Consider the following 27,968-nt stretch of genomic DNA (forward strand, 5'->3'; position numbering starts at 1 on the left):
TAATTTTAAAATTCAGAACAAACTTTTCTTAATTTATTGTATGGCGGTTACAAAAGAATAAAGGAAACTGAAATAGATCTTCACAACAGTAAAAAAAAAATATTTTAAACCAAAATACCATTGTATTATTCCTAAGACTTCCAGATGTTCACAGCTAAAAAAAGCCAAACAATAGTCTTCATTTTTGCTAGAGGTAATAGACTGAAAGGCTAATAGTGATAAAGGTTGTAATCAATTATCATTAGAACTTGAAGTCCTAAAATAAATTAAATAAAGGTCAAAAAAATTCTTGTGCAATAATCTGGTATAAACAAAGTTAATGAAAAAGAACTGTCCTTCACTTATGTTGTGGTTTTTGCTTTGAGTTTAAAAAAAAATTAAAAACAGTATTTGTTCTCTGAAGCTTCTACATAATGTAGAGGTCCAGATGTTCTAATAGCCAAATACAAGCCTTGTGCGTTCCTTGCTTTCATTTTTTCCCTTTCCAAACAGATTACTTTTGGCTGTCTTTTTTTTCCTTGGCAATCCTCTTCGTCACTCCACTGAAATATTTCTCACGAAAGGAATCGTGACATTTGTATTGCAGATACTGGCTATCCAATATGTGAGAATTATAGTCGTCCTCCTAAATGGGATTAAAAGACAATGTAAAGACATGAAGCACGCTTTGCTATGCCTTGAAATGCTAGAAGAGCTCAACTGCTAAACTATGGCAACAATACTAATTCTTACCCTGCTTTTCATTTTTCTAAAATATTTGGTTGCTGATTCCTGCAAAGATCGGCTGATGAAGATGATGAGATGATCAATAACAAAATGGATTAGGCTCTCCTGCCAATCATTCTCATCATGAGGAGACTTGAATGATATTTCAAAATAGATGAATTGGATGTAAAACAGTCATTTTAACTGACACCCCATTCTATCCCACTCTAGGGTTTTAAATTACTCTTCATAATATTCAGAGGGAGACCTATGATACTTGTATTTTGCAATTGTTTTAATATCCTGTTGATAGTTTCCTTATTTTGTGCATTATTTGTTGCTGTGAAGAGTCTTTAATGTGAGCCAAAATGCAAGGAAGAATTAATTCTACTAGTAAATGCATAATGAAAATATAAATGCCTGTTAGTGAGAGGCATTTCCCTAACCAAACATATAAGTGCACGCTTATAAAGTTATGTTAGGAACACTGCATATCTAAAGACATTGGTCTCAATTTAGTAAATTATTGTTTGTTAAAGTTCAGATCTAGGTGAGCATTAAATTTCTGTATTTTCTCCTTTAGCAATCCTTTTCTTTTAATTGAAACATACAAAGAAAAAAATAAATCAGAAAACAGTTAGATAGTTAGATAGTGAGTGAGTGTGTTTGAGAAAGAGAGAGAGAGAGGGAGGGAGGGAGGGAGGGAGGGAGGGAGGGAGGGAGGGAGAGAGAGAGAGAGAGAGAGAGAGAGAGAGAGAGAGAGAGAGAGAGAGAGAGAGAGAGAGAGAGAGAGAGAGAGAGAGAGAGAGAGAGAGAGAGGAAGATTGCTTGAGATAACAAGCAAATAACCAAATAAAAATGAATTAACAAATAGGTGTTTTTAGCATGTATTTTACTCTGCAAAATCTGCAAATGTACATTTTGGTTTCCAAATGCGGGAGAATTCAATTTCTGAAAGCACTCATATGTTGAGAAATTTAAAGTTAGCTCAAGAAAGATAATGCGAGTAAAGCTTTGAAAATTCCAGGCATAAAAAGATTCAACCTATATAACAAACATTCTCAAGAAAAGATTTTAACGTATTTGCTCCCTTAATAATAAGCTCTTAGGCATATTGATCTGAACAATACCAGTATGGATAACATTTTCAACATCAATTTGCTTAAAATATACATTATCACAAGAATGTGTATCGTGATATTACAGTAAAATGCTACCAACACTAATTCTAACAAACATAAATGTTTATCCTGTATTATTAACATAAGGTTACAAGCTGATATGCTGGTCAAATACAATTAGAGGACGGATTAGAGGCTGGATGGTGATGCATCAACATACGGAAGATGCTTAGATGACACCATCATCACAGCTAAAATAAAATATTATGATGGGATCCTGTTCCTGTAGATTACTGCATTAACACCTGTCATGTTTAAAGCTATTTTACCACCCGGAAGTCAAAGAACTTCATTTTTTAATCTTTAATCTTTATTTATTTATTTGTCTTAAATATTAAGATTAAATCTTAATCTCTGAACTGTGACTGGTTAACGGACTTTTAAGATTTTTAATGGGTTTTTATTAAAATGCTATGCTATGATGAAAAAGCTACTAGTGAGTCACTAATATGTTCCTATTGTATTAGGTATACTCAACAATAATGTTTTTACATCATTGTTAGAGCATGAAAATATCTTACAGTTCAAACCATTAAACACAATATTGCCTTTAACCAACTGCAAGGTAATACATACATCTTGCTATTTATAGATCAACTATTTGTTAATTTTCTATTCTCTGCCACCATAAAGCCTTACTTGAGCATGGAAACCCATTTAATGCAGACTAAATGTTTAAAATAGTTTTTCCTGTTCTCTTAAGACAGTTACTGTATTTTCCTCCCAGCAGTGCAAACAATTTAAATGTCAAATGACCAAAACTAATTTATTGGTACCGAATTACACATTTATTTAAAATTGGGTCCTGATAGATAACTTATGCAATATAATAGCACATCAATAGACCATTTCAAACACGATACTCAGTGCAGATAATAAAGAATTAAAAACAATTCTAGTTCTTTTAAGCATTTTGTTATTTTAAGGGTTTTTCAAGTAATTTTCCAACATCATAATTAGAAAATATTTATTTGTCAATGTATGCATGCTTATTTTTATCAATGTAAAATTATCGCACTCCCATCCCTTTCAAATGTTAGAACAGAAGCTCCTTAAATTCTTGATACACTAAAAAGTGGAGTAACAAATGCTATTGTTAATAGAGTACTGTGTCATAAAGTACTTAGAATATGTGTATGCACACACGTGTGTATTTTCAGTGTTACTGATCACAGCAAGAAAAATTGCATAACTTTACCAAGTTATGGTAAAGTTTTTAAAGTTCATGTCAGAAATTGAGATTAAAAAGAACCCAACTGCTGCCAAAGAGTTCCCCATGAAGTCAGGGGAAATGATTTTTGAGAAGACACGAAAAGGATTGCCCTGTCATAAAAATAATAAAATGCTTTACTTTGTCTTACTAAAATGAGATTACTCAGTGATACATAGTTCAAAATTTATTAAATGTAAATGATTTTTCACTTGTCTTAACTGGGTTTTTTATTGCTCCTCACTCTGATTAATTTTGGGTCTCTTTTAATAATGTTAGATATGAAAAAGAAATCTGAAAGCTGGTAACAATCAACGTCTAGTAATGACGTCTCCATATGATGTTCCCCACATGAATCGTGCAGACAGAGGACTGTATGAATTTAATGCATCCAATAGAAGGATGGTCTATGTATCCAAACAAAGAGACACCCTGACAAAATATTCCAAAATTGGGATCACCGTCCTCCCTTACAGAAAATAGGGAAAAATCATAACCTTTTAAGTGAAGTCAATGTGCCACACTTAACTAAAGCAAGTAAAATGAAGAAAATTAAATTAAAGTGAAGAAAATAAAACAAGGGGAGGGGGGAATACTTTTTAAAAAAACCATCCAATATTCTTCAGAAAGAATGGAAATGAAACTAAACACTTCTTTCCTGGAATGTGTTCAAGTTCATTAAATATTTTGGCTTTCTGTTTTGATATTTATAAGCATTCACAAACTTTCTAAACTTGCTTTAAAAATATAGCTTGGCATAGTAAACACCTTACAACAGTGCAGTAGAAAAACCCATGAGAAAGCTGACAGCTCCTTCCTTGCATGAAAGCCCATCCAAACAATTACCTCAAATTCTTTCACCTTTTCCATGGTTATCAGGTATCTTGATGTGTGGTTGGAAAGCGTCTGCTCACAGTTGCTAACGAGTTTCAGGCAAGGGTGCTGAGGTATAATCTCTTCTGTATATCTGGAAGGAATAAACAGTCAAAGAGCTTATGAACGGTAATATGTGAATCTGAAACAGAACTGCCAGAGGGGTTGATTCAAACTGAATTAGACTATACACTTCCACATGGTTCATAGCCTTATTAAATTTTCCAGAAACAATGTGTGCTAATTGCTTTCAGAATCCAAAGAAAGAAAGAAAGAAAGAAAGAAAGAAAGAAAGAAAGAAAGAAGGAAGGAAGGAAGGAAGGAAGGAAGGAAGGAAGGGAAGGAAGGAAGGAAGGAAGGAAGGAACGGAGAGAGAGAGAGAGAGAGAGAGAAAGAAAGAAAGAAAGAAAGAAAGTTTCAGATAAAAGTTTGGTTTAAATAGGATAAATGTACCATGAGGATTTTTCTTGCAACAGTTATTTAAATAAATTATTAAAATCTGCCTAATAGAAGCATTTTTTTTAAAAAAAAGCTGTCCATACAATACTAAGCTGTTTTTCTAAATTTGAGAAATATGTTTCTGCCATCCTGAGTTTATTAGAACAAGGATAAGTTACATATGTAATTAATACCTATTTTCCAAGCTGCAAATTCTTTACCAATAAATCCAAATGATAGCAAATATCCAGTGTTTAGTACTCACTGATTACCATGTGCTTATAACAAAATAATATACAAATAGGGAAAATATCCCCACAGACTTCAGAATCTATTCTCTCCTGTTCCATATATTAAAATCAGAGAACTATTGTAATATAGAATACTTACTCTGGTTTGTACACAGGCAACCAGTAGACCAATCTTCCTCCAAGAACCAAATACTTTGCCGCAAATTTTAACAGGTCAAAGATTATGTCACTCAGCTGATAATTTGAAGAAACTAGGTTATGATTTTCAGTGCTAGGAGATATTTTGAAAAGTAAATAATAACAGTTATTGATACTTGGACATTTACAGTTCAGAACAAAACCTAAACATTAATTATCTCTCACAGGAATCGAAAAGTTTTCTCCTAGCCTTTAAAAATGCACTGATCTACTTGGTCTATTTAGTCTAATTAAGAATAAGTGTAAATGAAGTTTTTATATAAAGTTTGAATTTAAGAAAATATAAGGCACACTTTATAAGAAGAGCAAAATTGTAGCAGTAATAAGGATCTGGAAAGGCACATGGTTATTCAATTTTATAAACTTTGGTGGGAGATGTAGTGGGACTTGAAAAGGTAAAGGATGCAAGATTATACTTGGTATAGATTTCAAACTATCGATTTCTGGTCAATACTTTAAAGCATAGCCTTATCGACATGCATAACACATGCCCAATATGGAATTGGCTTTACAAACTCAATTATATATAGGAGTTTGGATGAAGCAGAAGACAGATTTTGCTTTGAACCCCAAATAATCAATTATATTGCAAAAGTTCAGCCAAACTACTTCAGATCAGCCATGGTTTGGCAAAAGAAAACCCATGTTTTTGAGTCTTTGCCAAAATAAAACCCACAGTATCCCAGAATGATTTAATAGGCTGAATATGGGAAAAGTGGAGTGCATCTCCCCCTCCCCTTTCTCCAAGTGGCCTTTATGCTTGTTTGATCCTCTTCCACAAGCTACTGCTGTTGTCTCAGCGTGACTTAACCCACTGTCTGCCTTTTCATGGCCTTCCTCTCCCTACATCTCCTTAAGTTACCACTGACCATACGACGATCTTGTCTGCTCTTACCTCACAAAACCACCCTTGTCCAGAACTATTATGTTTCATTCCATATCAAGAACAAAACAGCCCCGTTTAGTATATAAACCAAAACTTCAAAAACATACATGTTTGAAACATGCATGACAGAAAACCTGCTCTTCCATGTATGCAGTGTTTTAGTAACTGTTATTGCCGGTCTTCAAAGTTACAATGACATCTGGTAAGATTTAGAGGAAGAACTCTAATTAATATTAGTGAATAATCTTTTTTGCCCACTTTATCTATTTTCTAGAAATTACACCAAAATGCACCACTATTTTCCATACGGGAGCAATAATTTATATAAATTCCTAACCCCAAAATTTATCCGAAAAGAGATACACAAACCAAGCAAATGCTATATAAAAACTCTCTAATTAAAAACAGCATGGTTGAATTGGTTACTACTTTGGCAGAAGATTATAGCATTCAGCAAATGTTTTCACAGCCACAGCTAGCTTTCTGTTCAGATTTGTGATTCATAATCCAAGCTCTGCCTACCTTTTTTCAATCATTTTTGGTGTTTCCCGCTGTGAACCAATTTTTCTGGTGGCTTCCCGAATGCCATATGGTGCTACAAAGAAAATAAATACAAGACACAGATTGGTTTACATAACTCTGAAATTTTAGCGGCTACTACTGCATTAACAGCAAGAATTTTCTCCATAGTCTTAATATACAAACAGATATACATACATTCAAAGCCTACAATCCAACTGTTGAATCAACCAAATTGACTTCATTCAAGGACCCAAAGGAGCCCTGCTGTATTTAAAATCCTATTGATAGTTAAATAACCAGGTGTTCCCACACAGATTAGCCCATCCAGTCTGATGTACTACCCTATATCTGGTCACTGATAAATCCTTGACTTAGGAACTAACCCACAGAAGGCTATGCTACAATATGTTGGCTAATCTTTTAACACAACACAGAATTCTTAGCTAGAGAGATGAGACCTCTTTCTTCAAATCAACGTTCAGCTAACTGAATTTGATCCTACTGCCTAAGCTGGTTTTATCTGAACATAATACAAATCCATTTTTTTAAAAAAAAGAGGTTATTCAGTCAGCTGTGGCCTGACTGTCTTTGTCACTTGCTTTGGACATGTCAAGGGAATGACTGGGAAACAGGATGCAAGTATTTATAATGATAAAATTGTGATATTGCAAAGCAATTCTTCTTTTGCGCAACAGCTTTTTGGAGTCAGAATGTAGAGGAGGCACCCCATCTACTGGTATCCAGATCACTCAGCTCTCTTCATCTAATTGCTTTAATTAATTAACTCACCATTAAGATCCACCAAGCTTTAAAAATGATTGCTGGTCTGTCCCTGTGCTCCTCCCGCTCCTTAAAAAGAACTATTCTCTTGCTCATGCAGCTAGTTTAAAGTCTTGTTATACATGCAGCAGAACTGTGATGTGATTGTTTCTAGCTGGATAATATATGGGAGCGCTTACAAAGGTTCCATTAATCTCAACAAACTGAAACCAGTGAAATGTTATAAAAAGCTCAGTTGAATCAAGGACTAGTAGGCACTGTTTGTTAACTTTCATTTGATTCAACATTTAAACTGTACTTCTTTATAATTTATGTTTTAATAAGCCTAGTAAAAATGAATCGAAACTAAACTAGAAGAAAAAAGAAAACCACAATAAAAATTCAGAAAGTGCAGAAAGAAGAAAAGGAAACAAAGACAATAATAAAATGGCTTCCAACCTTCACCACACCAAGGTGCTATAGTAACTTTTCACCTTTTAAAAGTCACAAATAATAACTCTTCTCTCCTTAACTTTTATCCATACCCAATCCAGAAATCATCATCTTTTCAGTTCTGGTTCAGCAGAGTCCATTAGAAGTTACCAGAAATATCAAATACTTTATCCCTGAAATACCCCATGTTTGCATTTCTCTTTTTTGTTCTTCGTTAACATTAGCCTTTAAATCATTCCAATGGTATCACAAGATTTGATCTTTCACCAATCCTTGGCATTCAAGAGCAGCCTTCAAAGCTTTCACCAGCCTACTTTGTAAATTCCATAAAATGGCATCATCCAGGATTTCGTCCAGATCCTTTCCCCAATTTGTGGTTGGGCCCCACAAATATATTATTTAATATATTTAATATAGTTTTTTTTTTAAATCTTATCACAAAAATAACCAATATTTCAATCTCTCTGGTCTTCCAATCCACTTAAAACTTTCTTAAATCATTTTTTTTGCCAAATGTATATTTTTTTAAAAAAAAATCTGTTTAAAGTTTCCTAAATCCAAAAAAAGTAAAACTTATCAGCTGTCAAATTAAGCTTGCCATTTGAATGCCTGTGATAGCCATAAAGTGGTTAAATTGAACCCTTCTGACTGTTATTCAAAAGTGAGTTTAGCTGAATTAACGTCAGTTTTAGAAGTTCCAATTCTAGTGAGAACAAAGATTGTCCCCCTTGGCTCCTGGCACTCAAGCCTATGGGAGGCCATCACTTCAAACATCTGTGGGCAACCTCCCCTTTTCTCCTTCTCCAGAGAGCTTTCACAGCATTCGTGGTCTTAACGGTTTTTTTTTAAAAAAAAACATTTAATTCAGCATTTAAACTGTACAGTTTAATCGTTCACACTTCGACACTGTTGTAAAACTATTCTTACTTTACTTTACAGTAAGTTTAATATTTTAGTCCATTTCCATGTTTAAATATTATTTTATTTGTTTATTAGATTTACATGCCGCCCCTCTCCTCTAAATGCTGGATGATTATTAATATATTTGGCTGAAGGATATTTTAGGTTTTCCTGTAGTCTATGAAAAATATTTTGGGAAGTAATTCATGAGAGAATTTATTTTATATTAAAGCATAAATTTACACTTTTGCTCTGACAGAAGTGAACTCTTTTTCTCTAAATAGTGCTATAATTCATACCTTCTAAATATTGATTCATTAAAAAGTATGAATTCAAAGCAAGCATAAAAATGGGATTTTTTGTTACTTTTATGAAATTCACAATGGTTCAACGAGTAATAGAATTAAATATGTTCAATTTAAACCAAAAAAGGGACAACCCTAATTTTACATTATTTATCCCATGTAAATATTTAGTTGGTATGGTGTTAAATTCTGTGTTACTTTTCCAACCAAGTCACATTTCCTAGATTACATAACCATACATAGCAAAGAAGTATTTAAAATATTTAGCTTATTACTGGAGTTTTTATAACTAATCCCAACTAAAAAACAAGCTCAATAAGCAAAGGCAGGAAAACTTAAGCATATGGTATTACTCCAGAAACAAGACAATGCACCATATAACATATGTATAAACAATGCAGCATTCCATTAATATTTTTAAGCCATTAATAATTTATACTCATTGGAAATGGTCTTGACTTGGTCAGAAAAATAACACAGAATTTAATACCAACTAAAGGAGAAACCATCATATTTTGCAATGCACACCTAGAATTCCTATCTGTTTGCTTATGGAAATTCCATATGCAAGCATTACATTTGAAATTAAGATGCTTCACAAGTACTAACTTTACTTTTTTTGAAGGGGGGGGGAATAATGAGAGCAAATGCTTATTTATTCATTCACAGAAATAAACTTGCATGCCAGTACTGTGATGTTTCCAAAATACTGAGGCATGTTTCTACTGGATTTACTATTACACAAAACAATGCATACTTGAGTTCAATAGTCCTGAAAAATACTAGCATATTTTAAAGGTCCAGATGTTCCTATTCTCATATTTCATCATATGCATCTATCTCTATAACAACTTTATAGATATTTCCATTTTGTCAACCATCCCCATGGTCTGCATTCATGAATTATAGTTATTTCTGGTTTTGGATCTTCACTTACGGTCTGTAATGATTGCATCAAACTGCACTCCCTTCCTCCATATGGGTTTTGATGCATCAGAAACAAATATGTCAAGGTAGTATTTCTCCAAACCGTACTGGCGAAGGTTGGCTCTGATATTTTCATCAGGTCCTCTCCACTTTTGATTTTTTCTACTAGCTTTGCCTTAGAGTGATGAAGAAGGGGGGGGGGGAATCATGGTGAGATTAAAATAATCCTCAATGTTTCTTTTGTCACTGCAATTCTTTTATATTCCATTCACCTAAATAACATTTGGTAAGAATATTTCTCTTCACCTTAAATTGATCGCAAGTGATACGACCTAATTCATAATCAAATAGTCACAACTCTTCAGTAAGTTCCAGAAGAAAACAAAAACTTGTATGGCAGCATTTCTTACAGGTAGCACTCAGGTTACATCCATTCTTACAACAGTGCTGAACAATGGAGACTTATGATTAATCCTGAGGGTACCAATCATCACAATGAACCCACAGTCACATGACTGTGATCTGGACACTCCGTGCCTGACTTGCAATTATGAAGTTGCAGCGAGCTACAGTCATGTGATTGCGATTTCTGATTTCCCTTCTGCAAAGTCAATGGGAAGCCAGCACCAAATCAGAACTTGAGGTCAGGTGAAGTCATCACTTAACCACTTTCATAATCCTTGGTTAACTGGGACTGCCAGAAATAATGTTGTTAAACAACATCATCACATAACATCACATTTTAGGGCTCTATAGCTTGGTAATGGCAATTCTGGTCCCAATTGTCATTGTAAGCCAAGGACTACCTACTGTATATTTCATTTAAAATAACAGAAAAGCTGCTATTATACTTTACTATACTTTAGAATGACTTGAAACATTTAAACAAATAAAAAAGCGAAGTCAATTCCCATTTCCTCTTTTCAGGATTTCTGGATAGTCCCAAAACCAGAATTCATCTCTTCTCTCTGATGAGACAGAAACATAGCAACTCTGGACAGTGTACCCTTTTTATTGTATCTCATGAGAAAAACCCACTATTATTGCTGGAAAAGAAAACAAATGATGACTACCTAAATCAACATATTGTAAGAAATAAATCCATGACTCTTAACTTATGGCTCAACTTATTTTATGCACACACCATAAGTTGATTACATCTCCTAGATTTTTTTATAGTCAAACATCATTCCATTTTGCAAACAGTCACCTAAATTCGCATGTGACTGAAAAATTAATCTGAAGAAAGGCAGGCCTTTCCTTCAACAATCAGGAGTAAAATTCAATTGCATTTTCTTTTGACAGTAAAATTGTCTGTCTATCATAGCTCACCATGTGAGGCTGTAAGTAATTACTACTGTCTGATAAAAATTTCCTGGGTTCAGCAGCTGTTTTGGGACTACTATATCTTATATAATTAATTAATTTGTACTAGTGAATAATGAAAAGGACATACCCAACCCATGCACTATATTATAATCTATATCTGTGCCACAGACATATGCTCCAAAGTGCGCAGAAGCTATAAGAAGTCCACCTGCAAGCCAAAGAAAAGAAGCAAAATATACTCATTACACTTCACAAAATATTCCACAGTAGGGTGGAGCATGACTTCATAAAAATATTCCCAACATACTTGGAGTGCCTGAATATTTTTCCTTGTTTGTATGGCACAGACTAGGCTACTGTCATCATCACACAGAAATAATAATTTTTGACAATTGTTTTCAGCAACCCTCAGGCTGCTGAATGTTTGCTTCTTTGGCCAGAAGTCTCACCTTTTTTTCACCAGTGCAAATTGTTTTAAATATTAATATTTAAATTGTCTTCATAGCAAAATTGGATACACTATTGCTACTTAGTGTATATCTCATTATGAACCAATTTACATCATACAAAAAGTGCATCTCATACGTGTGACACAAGCGCCCTCTACTGTTTCGTTCAAGAAAAACAACTAACTGAAGGAATATCTGGAACCACATAAGAAATAGCATTGTTTAGACAACACAGCAATTTTTTAAAAGATCTATTGTGAACTTCAGTATAAAATCTGAAATTTGTTCAGAGCAAAGGGCACAGAAATAGCTTCCTTGGTCATACAAATCCTGAAGGGAATTTCTTCATACGCTTTAGTACAGGAAGAAGGTGCACTATCAAATAATTATAGTCTGTAAAGGAATCTAAAAATGACCTTGCGGAAGGTTTGAAACAGCCATTAAAGGCAGGAAGGAAGATATGACCTATTAAGGAGGAACTTGGAGAAGTTCCAGAAATTGAAGGAAGAATGAGAAAGAAACTCAAGATGACCTTGTCTTGATTTTCTTTAATACAGGATGGGTTGAAGGAAACTTGGAAGTAGCTTTCAAGAATTAATATTTGTGCCCTATATTATTTCTAGAATTCCAGCAATGTCTGTTTCTTGAACCTGAAGGGCTGACATCAATTTTGAAAGCCTCTCCAAGTATTTTCTTTATCCTGTCTTATACGAAGTTTATAAAATCAAGACAGGATTACCTTCAATCTCGGGACTGTGCAACCCTTTTTCAAAATCCCTTTTCCAAGTCCCTTTTCCATGGCTCATTCTTTAATTCACTTGTTAGCATCTTTTTCCTATCTGCCTCATTTCCAAATTCCTTTACATAAGGCCACCAGCTCCTGAGCTCTAAACATCTGTATTCCTTCCCAAAATATTCTATAAACCAGTTTACTTCAGTCAAATGAATGGGATTTCTGAGTGGTTACACTGGAATGAACCATAATGGGGCAATGTCATAGATATAAAACCATCCTTGTTTCTTTTTCCTACTGGATGAATCACTGCTTAGTCATCAAGCAGGTATTCTTGAACTATTTCCAGATATTATGACTCTTGCTGCAGTTTCTTCGAAGCCAATGACTTCTGATATCAACTGCAACAGGAACTGCATGAATAAAACAATTAAGCTGAATATTTTTTAGTAGTTGTAAATTCTAAGCAGTGATCTGGTATGGTTATAATGAAGTTTCAGAGCTAAAGATTAATATTAAAAGTTTTTATAAAGAAGGCATGAGCCTAGGGAATAAATCATATTTAGATTACTGAGGATGTTGCATAATTATATCTGGATAATATATACTGCGTCTGTATAATTTCGTTTACCAGCAGGAAGGGAAATATGTGCCCAAGTACCCATTCTCTGTGATGCTTAACTCCCACTCACAATATGCTTCAGCCCTTCCATACAGTACTGGCTGGGCTGCTGGGGAATTGTTGTTTAGCAACATCTACAGTAGATAGGTCTGTAGAAACTGCATATTCCCAAAAGCAAATTCTTCTATCGAAAAACTTGGGAAATGGCCAGGTAAGTTTAGTGAAATAAAAAGAAAATATTAGCAGATAATAAATGTAAAACACTTCATGTACTTTTTTTTACTTGATAAAGTTTGGATGAGAGGAAAGAGAGGGGGATACCTGTTCCCACAAAAGGATCGAACACAATATTGTTTGGTTTTACTTTTCCATGGTTTGCCATGATAAAAGCCAAGCCGGAATGCATGCTCGTGTTCCCAATAAAATGTCTTTTTTTAACACTGTAGGATTCAATAAGGTCCCGTTGTCCATTGGCAACCTGTGGAGTACATGGTTGGGAAGGCAGTGAGAGAAAAAGAACAAGAAAGATTTATTTTGGTTACCAAGCACTTCTAAAAACAAACACAAAACGATTTTTAAAAAAACACAGGTGCATATATTTTATCACATTACCATGTTGTACATATTAAAACAGCACTCTTAATATGCTTTCCAATCCAGAATGTTATTTTACTTTGCAAAACAATCGAGTTCAACTACTAATTTGAAAATTATAAAAGAAAGCACATATCTAAGCTTTTGTCAGCTGGATCTCCAGCATGGGTTTTCCCTTTGATGCTTGCTTGCTATCCGCTGCCATAGTAATGGGAAGGAGGGGGCATAGCATTGGGGTTTGGGAAGTGTGCTGGTGTGACGAAGGCCCAAGTGAACTAAAAGGGAGGTTTGCTCTCCAGAATTATTGTGCTGCTTAATGGAGTTGTTTACACCCAGTCAAGGCCAACCGTCCTAGAACTCCAGATAAACAAAAGCACCTGAAGATGTGCCCCAAATGACACTATGTGGGACATGGATTGGACATTCACGCTGGGTCCCTGGGAGGAGGGATATGGAGAAACTTTCAGTATGTAACTTTTGCACCTTTTGGCTCAAATCTTGCTTTTCTTTCGCAGCTGTCATTTCAAACTCAGTAAAAGTACCTCTTCTCTAATTCAATGGGATTTCTTTCTTGGGTTTTGAACCGAGGCAGGCATAACAGCTTTAACAATTCTGAGACACATGAGTTAGGAGCTGACGTCGTGACGACATGACATGCGATCTTGGAGCCGCTGGACGGTCCTTTTGGACCTAAACTGTCCCGAAGAGACGGTGACAGGGAAGAGTACGTCCTGCTGATCACAGGAAACTGCAAAGTCCCTGATTGATCCAGGAAAATTCTCTTTTTGCCGGAGACAGAAGCGCAGCCACTGAAGCTGCTGAAGTTGGGACAGCTCCGGAACGGGAAGAAAACGGAAAGAGAAAGTGTGTCCATCTGGTGAGGAAATCTTATTATTATAAAAGAGACTACCCCCAAAAAAATTAAAGCTAAATTAAATATGAAAACAGAGGAGAGTAAACGGCGGAATTAAGCTACATTAGACAGTGGGTTATCCTTTTTTAAAATTTTCTTTTATCGATGGAACTTTTGCAAAGGTTTCCTATTCTTTAAATTGAATGGATTAGTTTTTCTTCTACTACTTTTTATATTCTTTTTTTTAATACCTATGGATTAAAATCTTTTTCCTTATTTTTATAATGCTGGATTGGATAGGTTTTTTTGCTCCATTTAAGAATTTTGTTTTCTTTAAGCCCGGAATATAAAGAAGATATAAAAGGAATACAAAGAGGGCTGTAATAACAGAGGGAAAGGAAGTAACACTGCCACTTGGAGGCTGGAGGCTTGGAAGGCTTGGAAATATTGTCTTTTCTTTTTTCTCTTTGATCATTTGACTTTGCATTTCAAGGTTCTTCAGCTTGTTTACAAAGAATGATAGTGAGAAGAGCATGGGTTGTTTATACAGGTGCTCTTCGGGAGCTTTATTGGCAGCTGGAGTGGAGTGAAAACAAAGCCTTGTTTTGAAAGATTATAAATGAACTTGCTTTAAATTTAATAAAAGTTTTGAATGCCAGAGTGGCAGTGTTTACAAGTTGGAAGAATGGCACAACATGAAACAGAAACCTTAACATTGCAAACGATTATGTTTGAAATTCAAAAATTATTAGAAGTAACAGAAAAAATTGAGAAGAGATTGGAGAACACAGATCATAGAACAGTAAAATTTGATGGAAAAATTGAGGGTGTTCATCAAATGAAGAAAGTGGCGGTCAGAGTTCTAAAAACTGAAGGAAAAAATAAACAAAAGACAAGAAAATTGTTGATACTGACAGTGAACTGAGCGTGGTTGGAAAGAGTGGAATATGGAAAGGGGAGATAGATGGACTGGAGCTCTACCCCAGATTTCAAAGTATAGAAGAAAACAGAGAATAATTGATGGAATTAAGGAAAGAAATCTTGTCAGAAGCACTAGTAATAACCAAAGATAAGCTGATCGAAGAAGCAGATGGAAGGTTTCAAGGTTATACAAGATATGCAATAAGCAATAAGTTGCGAAGAGAAGTCCATATAAAACTTACTAAGGAAATAACCAGAATATTAATGCCACAAATGGCAAGAGACATAAGACTGCATTATTACTGGAAAGACACAGGTTGATGTAATGAAAGCTTATGATAAAAAATAAGTCAAATTTAGTTAAATTTAGATCATTATGTATAAAATGAAGTGATAATGGATATAGTTAAATAAATGATTGATAATGATAATAATGCATATATATGTATTGGTTTAATAAGAGGAAATTTGATATAAATTGCAAATGGTGACTACGAAAGGAGGTTTAGAAACTCTGTTATTAAATATAACCCATTTTTATTTAGAACATGTTATAAAGAGGTAATGTTACTGGATGATATTGGGAAGAACTAATGGAATGCCATTATGTGGTTTTGCTTTAAGTCTGGAATATTTTATATAAAAGGACATAAAAACAATTATAGTCAAATGAAGGTTGAGGTATGATGATAATTATATATATTAATATATACAATTCATATTAAATCATATATGATTTAAAATATATGATTTAATATGAATTGTAGGTGATGACTGTGGAAGGGATGCACAGACATTTTTGTAACCAATCGACACACTGTCTACAATTTGTAATGGAAGATGATTTTGTGATTTTGTATGTGTGTTTTGTCTGTTTGTGTTTATTCAAAAATAAATATATATATATATAAAAAACCCATTCTGAGACACATAATGCATCTATTTCCTTTTATTTCATCCATAAAGTCATACTCTTCAACATTTACTTCCTTCATATTCAAATCTGTCAATCTGCCATGGTTGTATTGTTGTTTTAAAAACCAATAATTTCATTATTAATGCAGTACATTACTCACCCATCTTCCAAAGTATAAGCCAATAGGCTGTTCTGTACTGTTGCCGAGATAAATTCCATGATCTTCTAGAAACCAAAATGTATGATCTGGATTATTTAAATCTACACGTCCTTTAAATGGTAAAAACTGCAAAGACTACATGGTGTGAGGAGGTTGGGGAGAGGGGGGAGAGAGGAATTAGAAACAATGCATTAATCAACAATATTATATGTGTAATATTGTTTATCCCTATGTACAGTATCCTCCTTACTTTTATTATAATAGGTATACCTCAAATAATTGAAAGCAACTACTGCCAAAACATAAAATGTGTATTATTCATAAGCTGAAATATTATTTTTAAAGTTAATAAAGTAGCATGAAATAAAAAATATAGCACTGGTGATCTATTAAAACCAAATGTCAGTTGTATTATGTATTCCTGATGGAAGATACACTGTTTAAAAATTGGGTGTTTTTTTCATCCTTTAAGGGTCATCAAGCATATAGTTGCTTTAGCCTTGAGCTGCATGTGTTTTTTAAAATCAAAAGTGTAGAGCAGTAATGGCAAACCTTTTCGGCACCAAGTGCTGAAAAGGGAGCGCGCATGTGCTATGCACGTACACTCTTCAGGGCCACAACCTAGAAGAAGAGCTGCCCAGGGAGCTACCCAAGGGGCATGTATACACCACAAAATTAACTTCCGATTTCCCGCGTGCCAGCCAGCTAGTCTTCCGGTTACTGGCGCGCATGCGCACGTGGCGACCAGCTGGCTGACGTGCATGCTCACGCCGGAAAACGGAAGACAAGCTCTTCCAGTTTCCAGCTGCCGCATCACAAAGGCCAGCTGATCGCCGCATGCATGCGCACCAGAAACCTAGAAGAGGAACGGGCACTGTCGCGTGTGCCAAACGGCATGGCTCCGTATGCCACTTTGGTCACGCGTGCCATAGGTTTGCCATCACGGCTGTAGAGGGTTAATACAACTAATTTTCTTTTTACTGCCAGGACCCTTGGGGAGGAGAAAATCAATGCAGACCATCCTTCCTTGCACTCCCAGTGCATAAATTGTTCATGAATTGTGTATGAATTGTTCATACACAACTCGAAAATTTGTAAGTAGAGTAACATCTGCTGGCTTCTAATCTTTGGCTAGCTACTTGGAAATTTCTTTTCGCATTTTTAACCACAATACGCTATTACTCCTATACATTTTACTATTTCTATATGATTATTTCCTTAAACAAAACTGAAAAATTGTCTAGCTGAATCTCAAAGTGTGATGGAGGGATGGGAGTTGCAAAATTTACAGATGGTGGGTGGCTGTATTCGCCCACCTTGAATCATATCGAAGACAATTGTGCAACCAAATATTAAGGCTATTTTTATGCTATCTGAAGTGAGAAGAAATCAAGAATGTTGACAGGCTTTATAAATAGATTATTTCATAGATCTACAAGGTGGGAGGCTGAAGCAGAAAACTGCAAGCTTCCCAAAAGTTGTAAGAGGATATCTAGTGATCTCCCTGGAAGGCAGGGGATTAAATTATTTAGCTCTTTTTTTATATATTAGGTTTTAGAGTGTTAATGGAAGCAGGAAACTTCTAAGAAGTAAATCCTCCAAATCCCTCCTCCCTACAAATAGTGATTTGAGATCATCAAAAGCGTCATGCCCATCCTTAAGGAAAATCATGTAAAATCTTACCACACAAATTTGATCATATGATCACCAAACTTTAGCAAAACAATGACGGAGTCCTGGATAGCACAAATGGAGAGCTGGGCAATTACCTGAGACCCATGGATCATTCATTGCTGGTGTGCCTTATGATATAATATAACATAGTCTTAAAAAAGACAAGGCACAGAGCAAACAATGATCTCTTCATTGACTTGAAAAACAATGAATAGAAGACTAACCCTACTTGAAGAATTCTGAGGCCTGGGCTAGGAAGACTTTAAAGCTAATTAAATTTTAATAGGAAACCAACAGATGGCAGTGATGTAGGGGAGTCTAGGTTACAGCTTATGTAGGTATTTATTTAGCATATTTGTACTGTATAACGACCTGTCTCCCAAATGCTCGAGTGTGTGCAACACAACATAAAACAAATCTAAACACATTTTATTTAAAAAATAAACTAAACATATACAATTAAGAAACCAAGAAAGAAAACCCAATAAAGCTAAATAAATATTAGACAAAAGTCCCTAATTCTTTAATTATTAATTTCTTAAATTCTAGGTACAGGTACATATGCCGTTCATAGTTCATTCATGAGAGAAAAATGTGAACATATTATGAGGGCTTCGTGAAGCTTAGTCTAAGGCTTGGTTATAGCCCTTGGAATACACGTGGAGGCATGAAATGAATTCTTGAGCATATGAAGGCTTTGCAATGTGACACTATTAAATGAATGAAGAAAGACAACTTGGCTATGCATCAGGTATTAGAAGACAGGACAGAGGCAATTGTGATTTATGTTCAAAACAACAAAAGAATGTTAGCTCTCCAAAGCTATGTGATAAATGTTGCAATGTATGTGCTTGTGTACGTTTCCTTCTGCAATATTATGAAATAAGAGATATTTAAGCAATCGAAGAACTAAACTACTACTTACATCTATTCTTTGAATCTTCTCTGCTTGTGTTAGCGTTTTGTTGAAAGCATGGACTATTATTTTGTAGGTGAAGTTGGACTGTAAATATGGAGCCTAAAACAAAGCAAGAAAGTTTTCATTATGGTATAGGGCAAATGATGCATACAACAAATAAAATGAAAAAGTTTAGATTTTTTTTTATACTAACCATTTTCTCTACTGGATAATTCTTCAGTGAAGAATGCAATTCTTCTACAGATTTCCCATGACCCCACAGCTCAAATATTGATCTAAAAGCAAATAAATACAGGTATTCAAGAACATTTTTATCCTACTTTGGTTAAATACCTCCACTGCCTCTACAAAAGTGGTTATTTCAAATTTATACATTTACTTTAAAAGATATATATATAATATTTGATCGTAGCCAAAGGCATGTACTATGTTTATAAAACTATGTGTCAGGCACAAAAGACCAAGACCATGTGTGATGTTCCAATTAAACTTATTTATTACTCATCATGCCTATGCACAGGAATCTACTCAACTAACATTAGCACTGTTTTGGTGCTGGTTAAGGATCAATGGGATTCAGGAGAAGCTGGACTTAGTCCATTTGTGACTACTAAGATACTCTAGGCTGATTTCTCTTTTGACTCTGCTGTCAGGTCTGACACTCCTCCTACACTATGTAATAATATAAGAGCAGTGAATTATTATTACAAGAAAATATATATACAGATCCATACAGAGCCGAGGTGGCGCAGTGGTTAAATGCAGCACTGCAGGCTACTTCAGCTGACTGCAGTTCTGCAATTCGGCTGTTCAAATCTCACCGGCTCAGGGTTGACTCAGCCTTCCATCCTTCCGAGGTGGGTAAAATGAGGACCCGGATTGTTGTTGGGAGCAATATGCTGACTCTGTAAACCGCTTAGAGAGGGCTGAAAGCCCTATGAAGCGGTATATAAGTCTAACTGCTATTGCTACTGCTATTACAGAAATATACATTACATTCACATACAGGCATTCACTGCTTAAAACTATGATAAGATGGGCAAAATAAAATTAAAGTTGAGAACAACTGACAATCTAAAAGATGACCAAAATGATGGGCTAGGTGTTATCTCAAACTAGACTCAAAATGTTATTGTGTTATATACATCAGCATTGTCTTTCTTGAGCAGCGGTAATAAAATTGCCCTGAGGTATTAGAAAAATGCAACACAAAAGATATAAATGCACTTCATGTGTCAAAAAATCTATAGTACAAAAAAACCATAACAAATGGCCATTATTTTCTATCATTCTTGATTCAAAAGGCCAAAGACATATTTCCAGGGATATTTAAAAATCAATCTGATTATACTGCCAATATGATCACAATGAATCTTATTTTTAAAATATCATCCTATGTTAGGGAAGTCAAGAAAAGAAAGGAGCTAGTAGGCCCTCCTTGGATTAATTTTCTTGGCTTGTAATCTCAATTCTTGTTGATAAGGATTTGCTGCATTGATGTGGAACCAATCTGATTTGCTTGTAACCAAGGGACAGTAGAATATAGTGGAAAAACAGAGCACAAAGCTTTAGAGCAACAGCTGGCATCCACCTTGCAAGAGTACTCAAGGCTGTCCCAAGTCCAATTTGAATAGGAGAAAAACACTACATCACTGGCATGCAAAAGGATTGTGGTCACTTGCTCCATTAAATGAGGTAGACATTGTGGCATTGAAACTATGGAGTTAATAGAGATGTTGAAAAATAAGTGTGCCAAGATGCAATCCCCTTTGACAGCTCTCTCTACAGGTTAAAGAGTATCCCAAGCAGGCTACATCTGATTTTCAAACTGGTGTTATAACTCCCTAATGAGCAGCAGCGAATTTCTGTCAAATTTAGTATACATCCGGAGACTAAATCTCTCTAAAGTCTACAAAATAAGAATTACATATTTACTTCCAGTGGCTTTGCAGCAGAGATGGATAAAATTTCCAATATTGCTTTTGTACAACTTCAACTCTTTTAATGATATTTGTACAAAAGAACACAACTAAAGCATGCAAAACAAAAATTCCTTGCACCACACCATCAGAAAACAAACTGAAATCATTTAGTCTCATGCATAGAAACCGTAACAGATAAATATTCTGCCTCTTTTTTGACACAGTTGTAAACGCATCCTAGAAAGGCCAACGTCAACACTGCAATTCATAAGCTAGTCAAAGTTCTACTGGCACTGGCAGTGAGAGACGGAAGGAGATTTCTACCTCTGCTGGAAAAAAGGAAGAGAAAGCTTAAAGGGAACCATAATGCAAAAGGGAAGCAGGGACATTTTCCTTCTCTTATTCTTATTTTTTTAACATCATCAGTCCTTACTTTGCACATACTGTTCGTTTCATTAGTCTTCTAGCTACCTCTTCAGAAGGCAAGTCAAGAATCCAAAACGGGCTCTGAAGTCAGGAGGGAAAAGCAGCAGTTATTACAAGGAACAGCAGTGCAAACCAATAACATTGTTATTTAGACAGCTACAACCTTCTTTTCTTTCCCTTCCTTCCTTCCTTCCTTCCTTCCTTCCTTCCTTCCTCCCTTTCTTTTTCATATGTATTTATGGAGCATTTATAGAATGTTTCCATCAAAACTACAATAAGTGGTATTGCAAAGGAGCAGCCACAGCCAGGGCAATAATAATGGAAATACAACATATAATTATAGTAGGCAAGCGCTATAATTAATATAGCAACCCTGACAGCAGGCCCTCTAGAGTATTCAGGCCCCAGAGGCTTTCCGAAACAACCAAGTTTTAATGAGCTTCTAGAGGGTCGCGAGAGTGGAAGCAACCTATGGCGGAGTGGGTGGGGTGGGGATAGATGGGGATAAACTATATGGGATTCAGCAGGAATTGTTTGTGTCCTTGGATGAGACAGGCCGAATTTATATGAGACAGGTAATTTAAAGATTTTATTAAAGCTAGATAATCTATTCTGAAATATTTCCCCCATTTTCACATCACAGATAATGCTACACGTTCAACTGTACCTTCCATTTCTGAAGAAGGGGACGGATTGCACTGTTTATGACCTCTGCCACTGGAGAGTTTCAATCTTGCTGTTCATAATACCTATTTGGTGCTCTTCCTTTAATTAGTAACTCTGTCACATCAGGCCTGAACTGATGCTACTAAGAACAGCAAAGCTCTGGAGTGGATCTTCAGCTCTCCTTAGGGAGAAACCAATTGATTACCAAACAAGAGCACATCATGTACGATGCTTTGTTGGAAAATGCTATTTAAATCTCCAGCAAGATATATTAGCAGCAGTTGCCAAGATACAAATTAGAGGAAACGGGGAGGAAGGGGAGAGTTGGAGACATGTTGAAAAATGTGATGAAATGCAGATGAAATATAGCAAAATATATTTCCAGTGTATATCAGAAACAAAATGCTTCTTTTTCTTCCTTGCTTTGCTTGCCTGTTTTAACCAGTAGGGGTCTGGAAATTGATTCATGAAATGTGACCCAAAATTTGGACCAGATTTGAAACTGTTGGCTCCTGAAATTCCACCACCACCACCACCCAAAAAAAAAAACCTGGGAAGAAAAAGACATACAGAGGGATAAGATATTTTGCAGGAGTTGAAGTACAGGTAGTTTTCAATTTACAAACATTTTTTAGTGATAGTTCGAAGCTACAGCACTGAAAAAAAGTGACTTATGACAGTTTTTCACACATACAACCACTGCAGCATTCCCATGGTCACATGATCAAAATTTGGGCACTTGGCAATTGGTATATATTTATAATAGCTGCACTGTCCTAGGATCATGAGCAAAGTCAATGGGGAAGCCAGATCACTTAACAATCAGATGATTTACTTAATAATTTTACTTTATTTTACTTTTACTTAATAGTACTGATTCTTTAACAACTGTAGCAAAAAAGTCTTAAAATGAAACACAACTTACTTAACAACTGCCTCACTTAGCAATGGAAATTTTGGGCTCAACTGTGGTCGTAAGTCAAGGACTACTTTCCCCCAAAATAAGACAGGGTCTTATTTTCTTTTGACCCCCAAAATAAGCACTTGGCCTTATTTTTGGGAAGGTCTTATTATTTTTGAGGTGCAGGAGGCGGCGAGCATGGTCACCTCATGGCTGCTGCTGTGTTGCAATATTTTGGGGGAGGGCTTACTTTTGGGGGAGGGCTTACAGGTGAAACCCAAAAAATTAGAATATCATGCAAAAGTTCATTTATTTCAGTAATGCAACTTACAAGATGAAACTAATATATGACATTACATGCAAGGCAAGATAGTTCAAGCTGTGATTTGTCATAATTGTGATGATTATGGCTTACAGAGCTCATGAAAACCCCAAATCCACAATCTCTGAAAATTAGAATATTGTGAAAAGGTGCAATATTCTAGGCTCAAGGTTTCCCACTCTAATCAGCTAATTAAGGCATAACACCTGCAAAGTGTTCCTGAGCCTTTAAATGGTCTCTCAGTCTGGGTCAGTAGGAATCACAATCATGGGAAAGACTGCTGACCTGACAGTTGTGCAGAAAACCATCATTGACACCGTCCGTAAAGAGGGAAAGCCTCAAAAGGTAATTGCAAAAGAAGTTGGATGTTCCCAAAGTGCTGTATCAAAGCACATTAATAGAAAGTTATGTGGAAGGGGAAAGTGTGGAAGAAAAAGATGCACAAGCAGCAGGGATGACCGCAGCCCGGAGAGGACTGTCAGGAAAAGGCCATTCAAAAGTGTTGGGGACTTTCACAAGGAGTGGACTGAGGCTGGAGTCAGTGCATCAAGAGCCACCACACACAGACGGATCCTGGACATGGGCCTCAAATGTCATATTCCTCTTGTCAAGCCACTCCTGGACAGCAAACAATGTCAGAAGCGTCTTACCTTGGCTAAACAAAAACAGACTTGGTCTGTTGCTCAGTGGCCCAAAGTCCTCTTATGATGAGAGCAACTTTTGCATCTCATTTGGAAACCAAGGACCCAGAGTATGGAGGAAGAATGGAGAGGCACACACTGCAAGATGCTTGAAGTCCAGTGTGAAGTTTTCACAGTCTGTGTTGATTTGGGGAGCCATGTCATCTGCTGGTGTTGGTCCACTGTGCTTCATTAAGTCCAGGGTCAACGCAGCCGTCTACCAGGAGATTTTGGAGCACTTCATGCTTCCTTCCACAGACAAGCTTTATGGGGATGCTGACTTCATTTTCCAGCAGGACTTGGCACCTGCCCACACTGCCAAAAGCACCAAAACATGGTTCAATGACCGTGGAATTACTGTGCTTGATTGGCCAGCAAACTCGCCTAACCTGAACCCCATAGAGAATCTATGGGGCATTGCCAAGAGAAAGATGAGAGTCATGAGACCGAACAATGTAGAAGAGCTGATGGCCACTATTGAAGCATTCTGGTCTTCCATAACACCTCAGCATGCCACAGGTTGGTAGCTTCCATGCCACACCACATTGAGGCAGTAATTGCTGCAAAGGGGGCCCAAACCAAGTACTGAGTACATATCCATGCTTATACTTCTCAGAGGTCCGATATTGTTCAATGTGCAATCCTTGTTTTATTGATTGCATGTAATATTCTAATTTTCTGAGATTGTGGATTTGGGGTTTTTATGAGCTGTAAGCCATAATCATCACAATTATGACATATCACGGCTTGAACTATCTTTCTTTGCATGTAATGAATCTTATCTCATATATTAGTTTCACCTTTTAAGTTGCATTACTGAAATAAATGAACGTTTGCATGATATTCTAATTTTTTGAGTTTCACCTTTATTTAGAGCGCTCAGAAGCCCGATTGGTCATTATCCGGGAGCTCTTATTTTCAGGGGAAAAGGGTACCTATATGGTCACATAAATGCCAAGATAAGGGAGCAAATGACTCGTTTTCATTCCAGGAAATGAACCTATCCATATATTGTGCTCAGCAATCATAGAATTCTGGAATTCAGTGCTCCCAGATTGTTCTAGTTTCTGCTTAAAAGTAGGGTTTACTGGCAAGACAATGCTGCTCTCTGTAGCTGTCTTTCTTGGCCCATCTGGTCCTCAAAGGAAGTCTCAAGAAAAGATGATGTCCTTCCATGATTACCCACAGATTGCAAGGACAGCACCAGCTGGCAAGGATAGTAGGTATTCTGTCATCCAACTTAATGAGTGGTATCAATTCTCAATGTTCAGACATGTGGCCAGAAAAATATCAGATCAAAAAAAGGGCCCAATATACATGCATATCCTTTCGGAAATATAGCCTGCATTTTCATGGCACTGAACAACTGTCAACATTTTTTCACTGAAAATATTTTGTTTCCCACATTATACTTTTCAAATTATTTCATGCAAATAATACACTGCATCAATGTAATTAGAATAATATTCCTTATTATCCAAGAAATAATATTTCACAAGATTTTTATCATGATTAAGATTAAAGCTTGGCTGCAAAAAATATTCATTTTACAAAACAATCTCATAAAAAATACATTTCATCTTCTATATAATTCTTACCTTTAATCTCAGTTCTTGTGAATTGCTGAATCTTCCATCACAGAGGGAAAGCAAAGACTTTATTTCCTAGAAGAAAGTAAGATATGAGCAATCATTTTGGAAACAACATTTTAATAAACATCCTAAAATCATCTAACACTGTTATTGCATTATTACTGACATGCTGGGCAAGCCATGTTGAAAGGATGCCAGACCATTGCATCCCTAAACATCTCCTCTATGGTGAACTGTCTCAAGGAAAGCAATCGAACAGGGAACAAAGGAAATGCTACAAAGACACGTTGAAAGCCTCCTTCAAGTCCCTGGATATTGATACCACCTCCTGGGAAACCCTGGCACACTGATCCACCAAGACTGCCAGGCATCTGCGGATAGAAAACCAACCATAGCACAAGAGAAGTGAGCACTTCGAAAAGCTAGAGCTGCAAATGCTGCAACAATAGTGCCCACAGGTCATGTGGCAGAATATTTTGTGCTCATATAGACCTTACCAGCAGACAAATTGTGGACAACCTACAACCTGTTAAGATGTCAAGGTCCTCTTCTAACACGATACGCGAGCATCATCATTATCACAGTATTCTTTATCCTTTAAAAAATACAACTTATGGCTATCTTCTTTAAGAATAACTTCAGGACAGCCAGTTTGGTGTAACAATGAAGGCGCCACACTAGAAATTAGGAGATTGTGAGTTCTAGTCCCACTTTAGGCACAAAACTAACTGAGTGCCTTTGGGCCAATCACTTTCTCAGTAGCCTAGGAAGATGGAAATGGGAAGCCACTTCTGAAATCTTGCCAAGAAAATTGCAGGAACCTATCCAGGCCTGTCACCAAGAATCAAAAACTGATTCAAAGACACCAAATAATCATCATCATCAGTGGTGAATAATCCAAAAGCTGAGTAGGTTTTCACTTTTCACTCTATAAGTCATACTGGAAAACCCAGAATGCTAGTTGCTGCAATTGCTTTCTCCTTCCACCCCTTCCAGAGTAGGTACAGCCAAATATTACTTCGCTTGGAAGGACGGGAATAAAGAAGGCCACTTAAAAGATTTACATTTTACCCCAGGTAAGTATAAACACACAAAAGCAAAATAGCCAACTGTTTTCCCACCTCTGCCTCGGCAGGAAAAAGAGAAGGCAAGGCTGTATTTTAGGTTATTGAACCTGACATTAAGCCAAATGGGGAAAAGCTATTCAATTGGAAAAGAAGCATTTGAGTAAGTGAGAATGAAGTGCAGCAAGTGGAGTAGAATGTTCTCCATGCAGTGTGGAGGGGAAAGTTGATGCAATGCAAGAAAATTTGGGCAAGTTGCTTCCTCAACAGGTAGCATTTACACTTCCTCATCCATTCTCACCTCCGAATACGGCAATTGGTCCAACCTAAGCAGTCCTATCCAATTCTCAGAGATTGCCTAGACAAGTACCAGCAGTTTTCTTGGCAAGGTTTTTCATGGGTGTTTACCATTATTGCCCCTTTCTCAGAGCTGGGAGAATGACTGGCCCAAGGGTCATTGATTCTGTGCTTAAAGCAGGAGTAGAACTCATGGTCTCCAGTCTGATCTTTTTTAACAATGACATCAAACTGGTTCTCAAGTTTACATGACTAGAAAAGTGAATCAGATGGGTGATTCTTCTACTCATGTTGATGTTCATATTGAATCTTCAATATAAATCTGCACAAAGAAGCTGTACAGAGTATGTCCAAGATTTGAGCTTCCTGAAATTCTTTCCAACCCTTTTTTTCTCTCGCGTTCCAACGTGTACGCAATCAACTTCCGTATTATATGTTATAGCCACAGGCATCCCGCCTAGTAAATTCTGAAAGACCAGGGTAGGGACAGATCATCACGATTGTTAATTGTCGACCACTAGAGAGCACACAATAATAATATTAATAAAAACCACACTTAATACTCAGAAGCTATGCTCAAATCCCATGGGCTACTATGCAAACTATAACTTGAACAAACAGAAATTGTCATAACGATCTCTCTTCCACCCCATGCGTTGGATGTCGTTCTTCTTTGAAGTGAATGTTGTTGTTTTTTTGCAGCTTGGGGAAATGCTCCAAGGCTCCTATCGGTAGTAGGAAGCCTGGAGTGTCAGCATAAGACTAGCAAAGGCCTACATGACCCCATTTTATTCGTCTGCAAAAAAAAAAAAAACAACAACCAAGTGGCGGGACTTTCTAATTCCCATTCTGCAGCGCCGGAATAAGCAAAAGAATTCATACGGCGCCGAACCCACAAGGCAGGGTTGCGATAAAATCCGGAAGCGCGTGGAGGCCGCGCGCGCGCACGCTCAGTTCCCGGGAAATTCCAAGCGGCAGAAAGGGCTCGCGCGCGCTCCGCACCTCGGACTCACCGGCAACCGGAATTCTACGTTCTGCTGCGCTAGGAGCAGCAAGTACTGCCCATAGCCCGTTTTCGCCAGCGCCATAGTCCCGGCTCGCGCTCTTAGAGGCGGCCGTACGCGCGCGCGTGGAGCAAGAGGGGCGGGGTCGAGGCTGGGGAAAAGAAAAGGAGGAAACATTGTCGAAGCGCCCCGGATTTGGGAAGAGAAGCGCAGAATTTTTACCGAATGGTAAAATGTTTTACCGAATGGTGGGGAAGGCGCTAGCTAGACTTACACTAATTTTGTTGTCACTTTGAATGTACACTAATCGGCATAC

General features: G+C 36.5%; 1 protein-coding gene across 3 annotated transcripts; it reads right to left on the reverse strand.

Moving 5' to 3' along the window:
- On the reverse strand, positions 1-27,784 carry TRMT11 (tRNA methyltransferase 11). Of its 3 annotated transcripts, none has more exons than XM_014076467.2 (13): positions 27,662-27,784; positions 25,294-25,359; positions 21,134-21,207; positions 18,972-19,053; positions 18,785-18,877; positions 16,186-16,320; positions 13,063-13,219; positions 11,065-11,145; positions 9,619-9,783; positions 6,265-6,337; positions 4,798-4,929; positions 3,943-4,063; positions 1-625 (listed from the first exon to the last, which is right to left on the reverse strand). In XM_014076467.2, exons 1-13 carry the CDS (start codon positions 27,734-27,736, stop codon positions 494-496), a joined length of 1,386 nt encoding a protein of 461 aa, XP_013931942.1. In that variant the 5' UTR covers positions 27,737-27,784; the 3' UTR covers positions 1-493. The 3 variants fall into 3 exon arrangements, with proteins under 3 accessions (XP_013931942.1, XP_087574654.1, XP_087574653.1); XM_087718528.1 differs by having other exon boundaries at positions 27,651-27,769; XM_087718527.1 differs by lacking the exons at positions 25,294-25,359; positions 27,662-27,784 and adding an exon at positions 23,666-24,033.
- Between the last annotated feature and the right edge of the window lie 184 nt (positions 27,785-27,968).

This window comes from Thamnophis sirtalis, unplaced genomic scaffold (assembly GCF_051295495.1).
Source record: "Thamnophis sirtalis isolate CommonGarterSnake01/CBP01778 unplaced genomic scaffold, rThaSir2_p1.2 scaffold_6, whole genome shotgun sequence".
Lineage (NCBI taxonomy): Eukaryota > Metazoa > Chordata > Lepidosauria > Squamata > Natricidae > Thamnophis > Thamnophis sirtalis.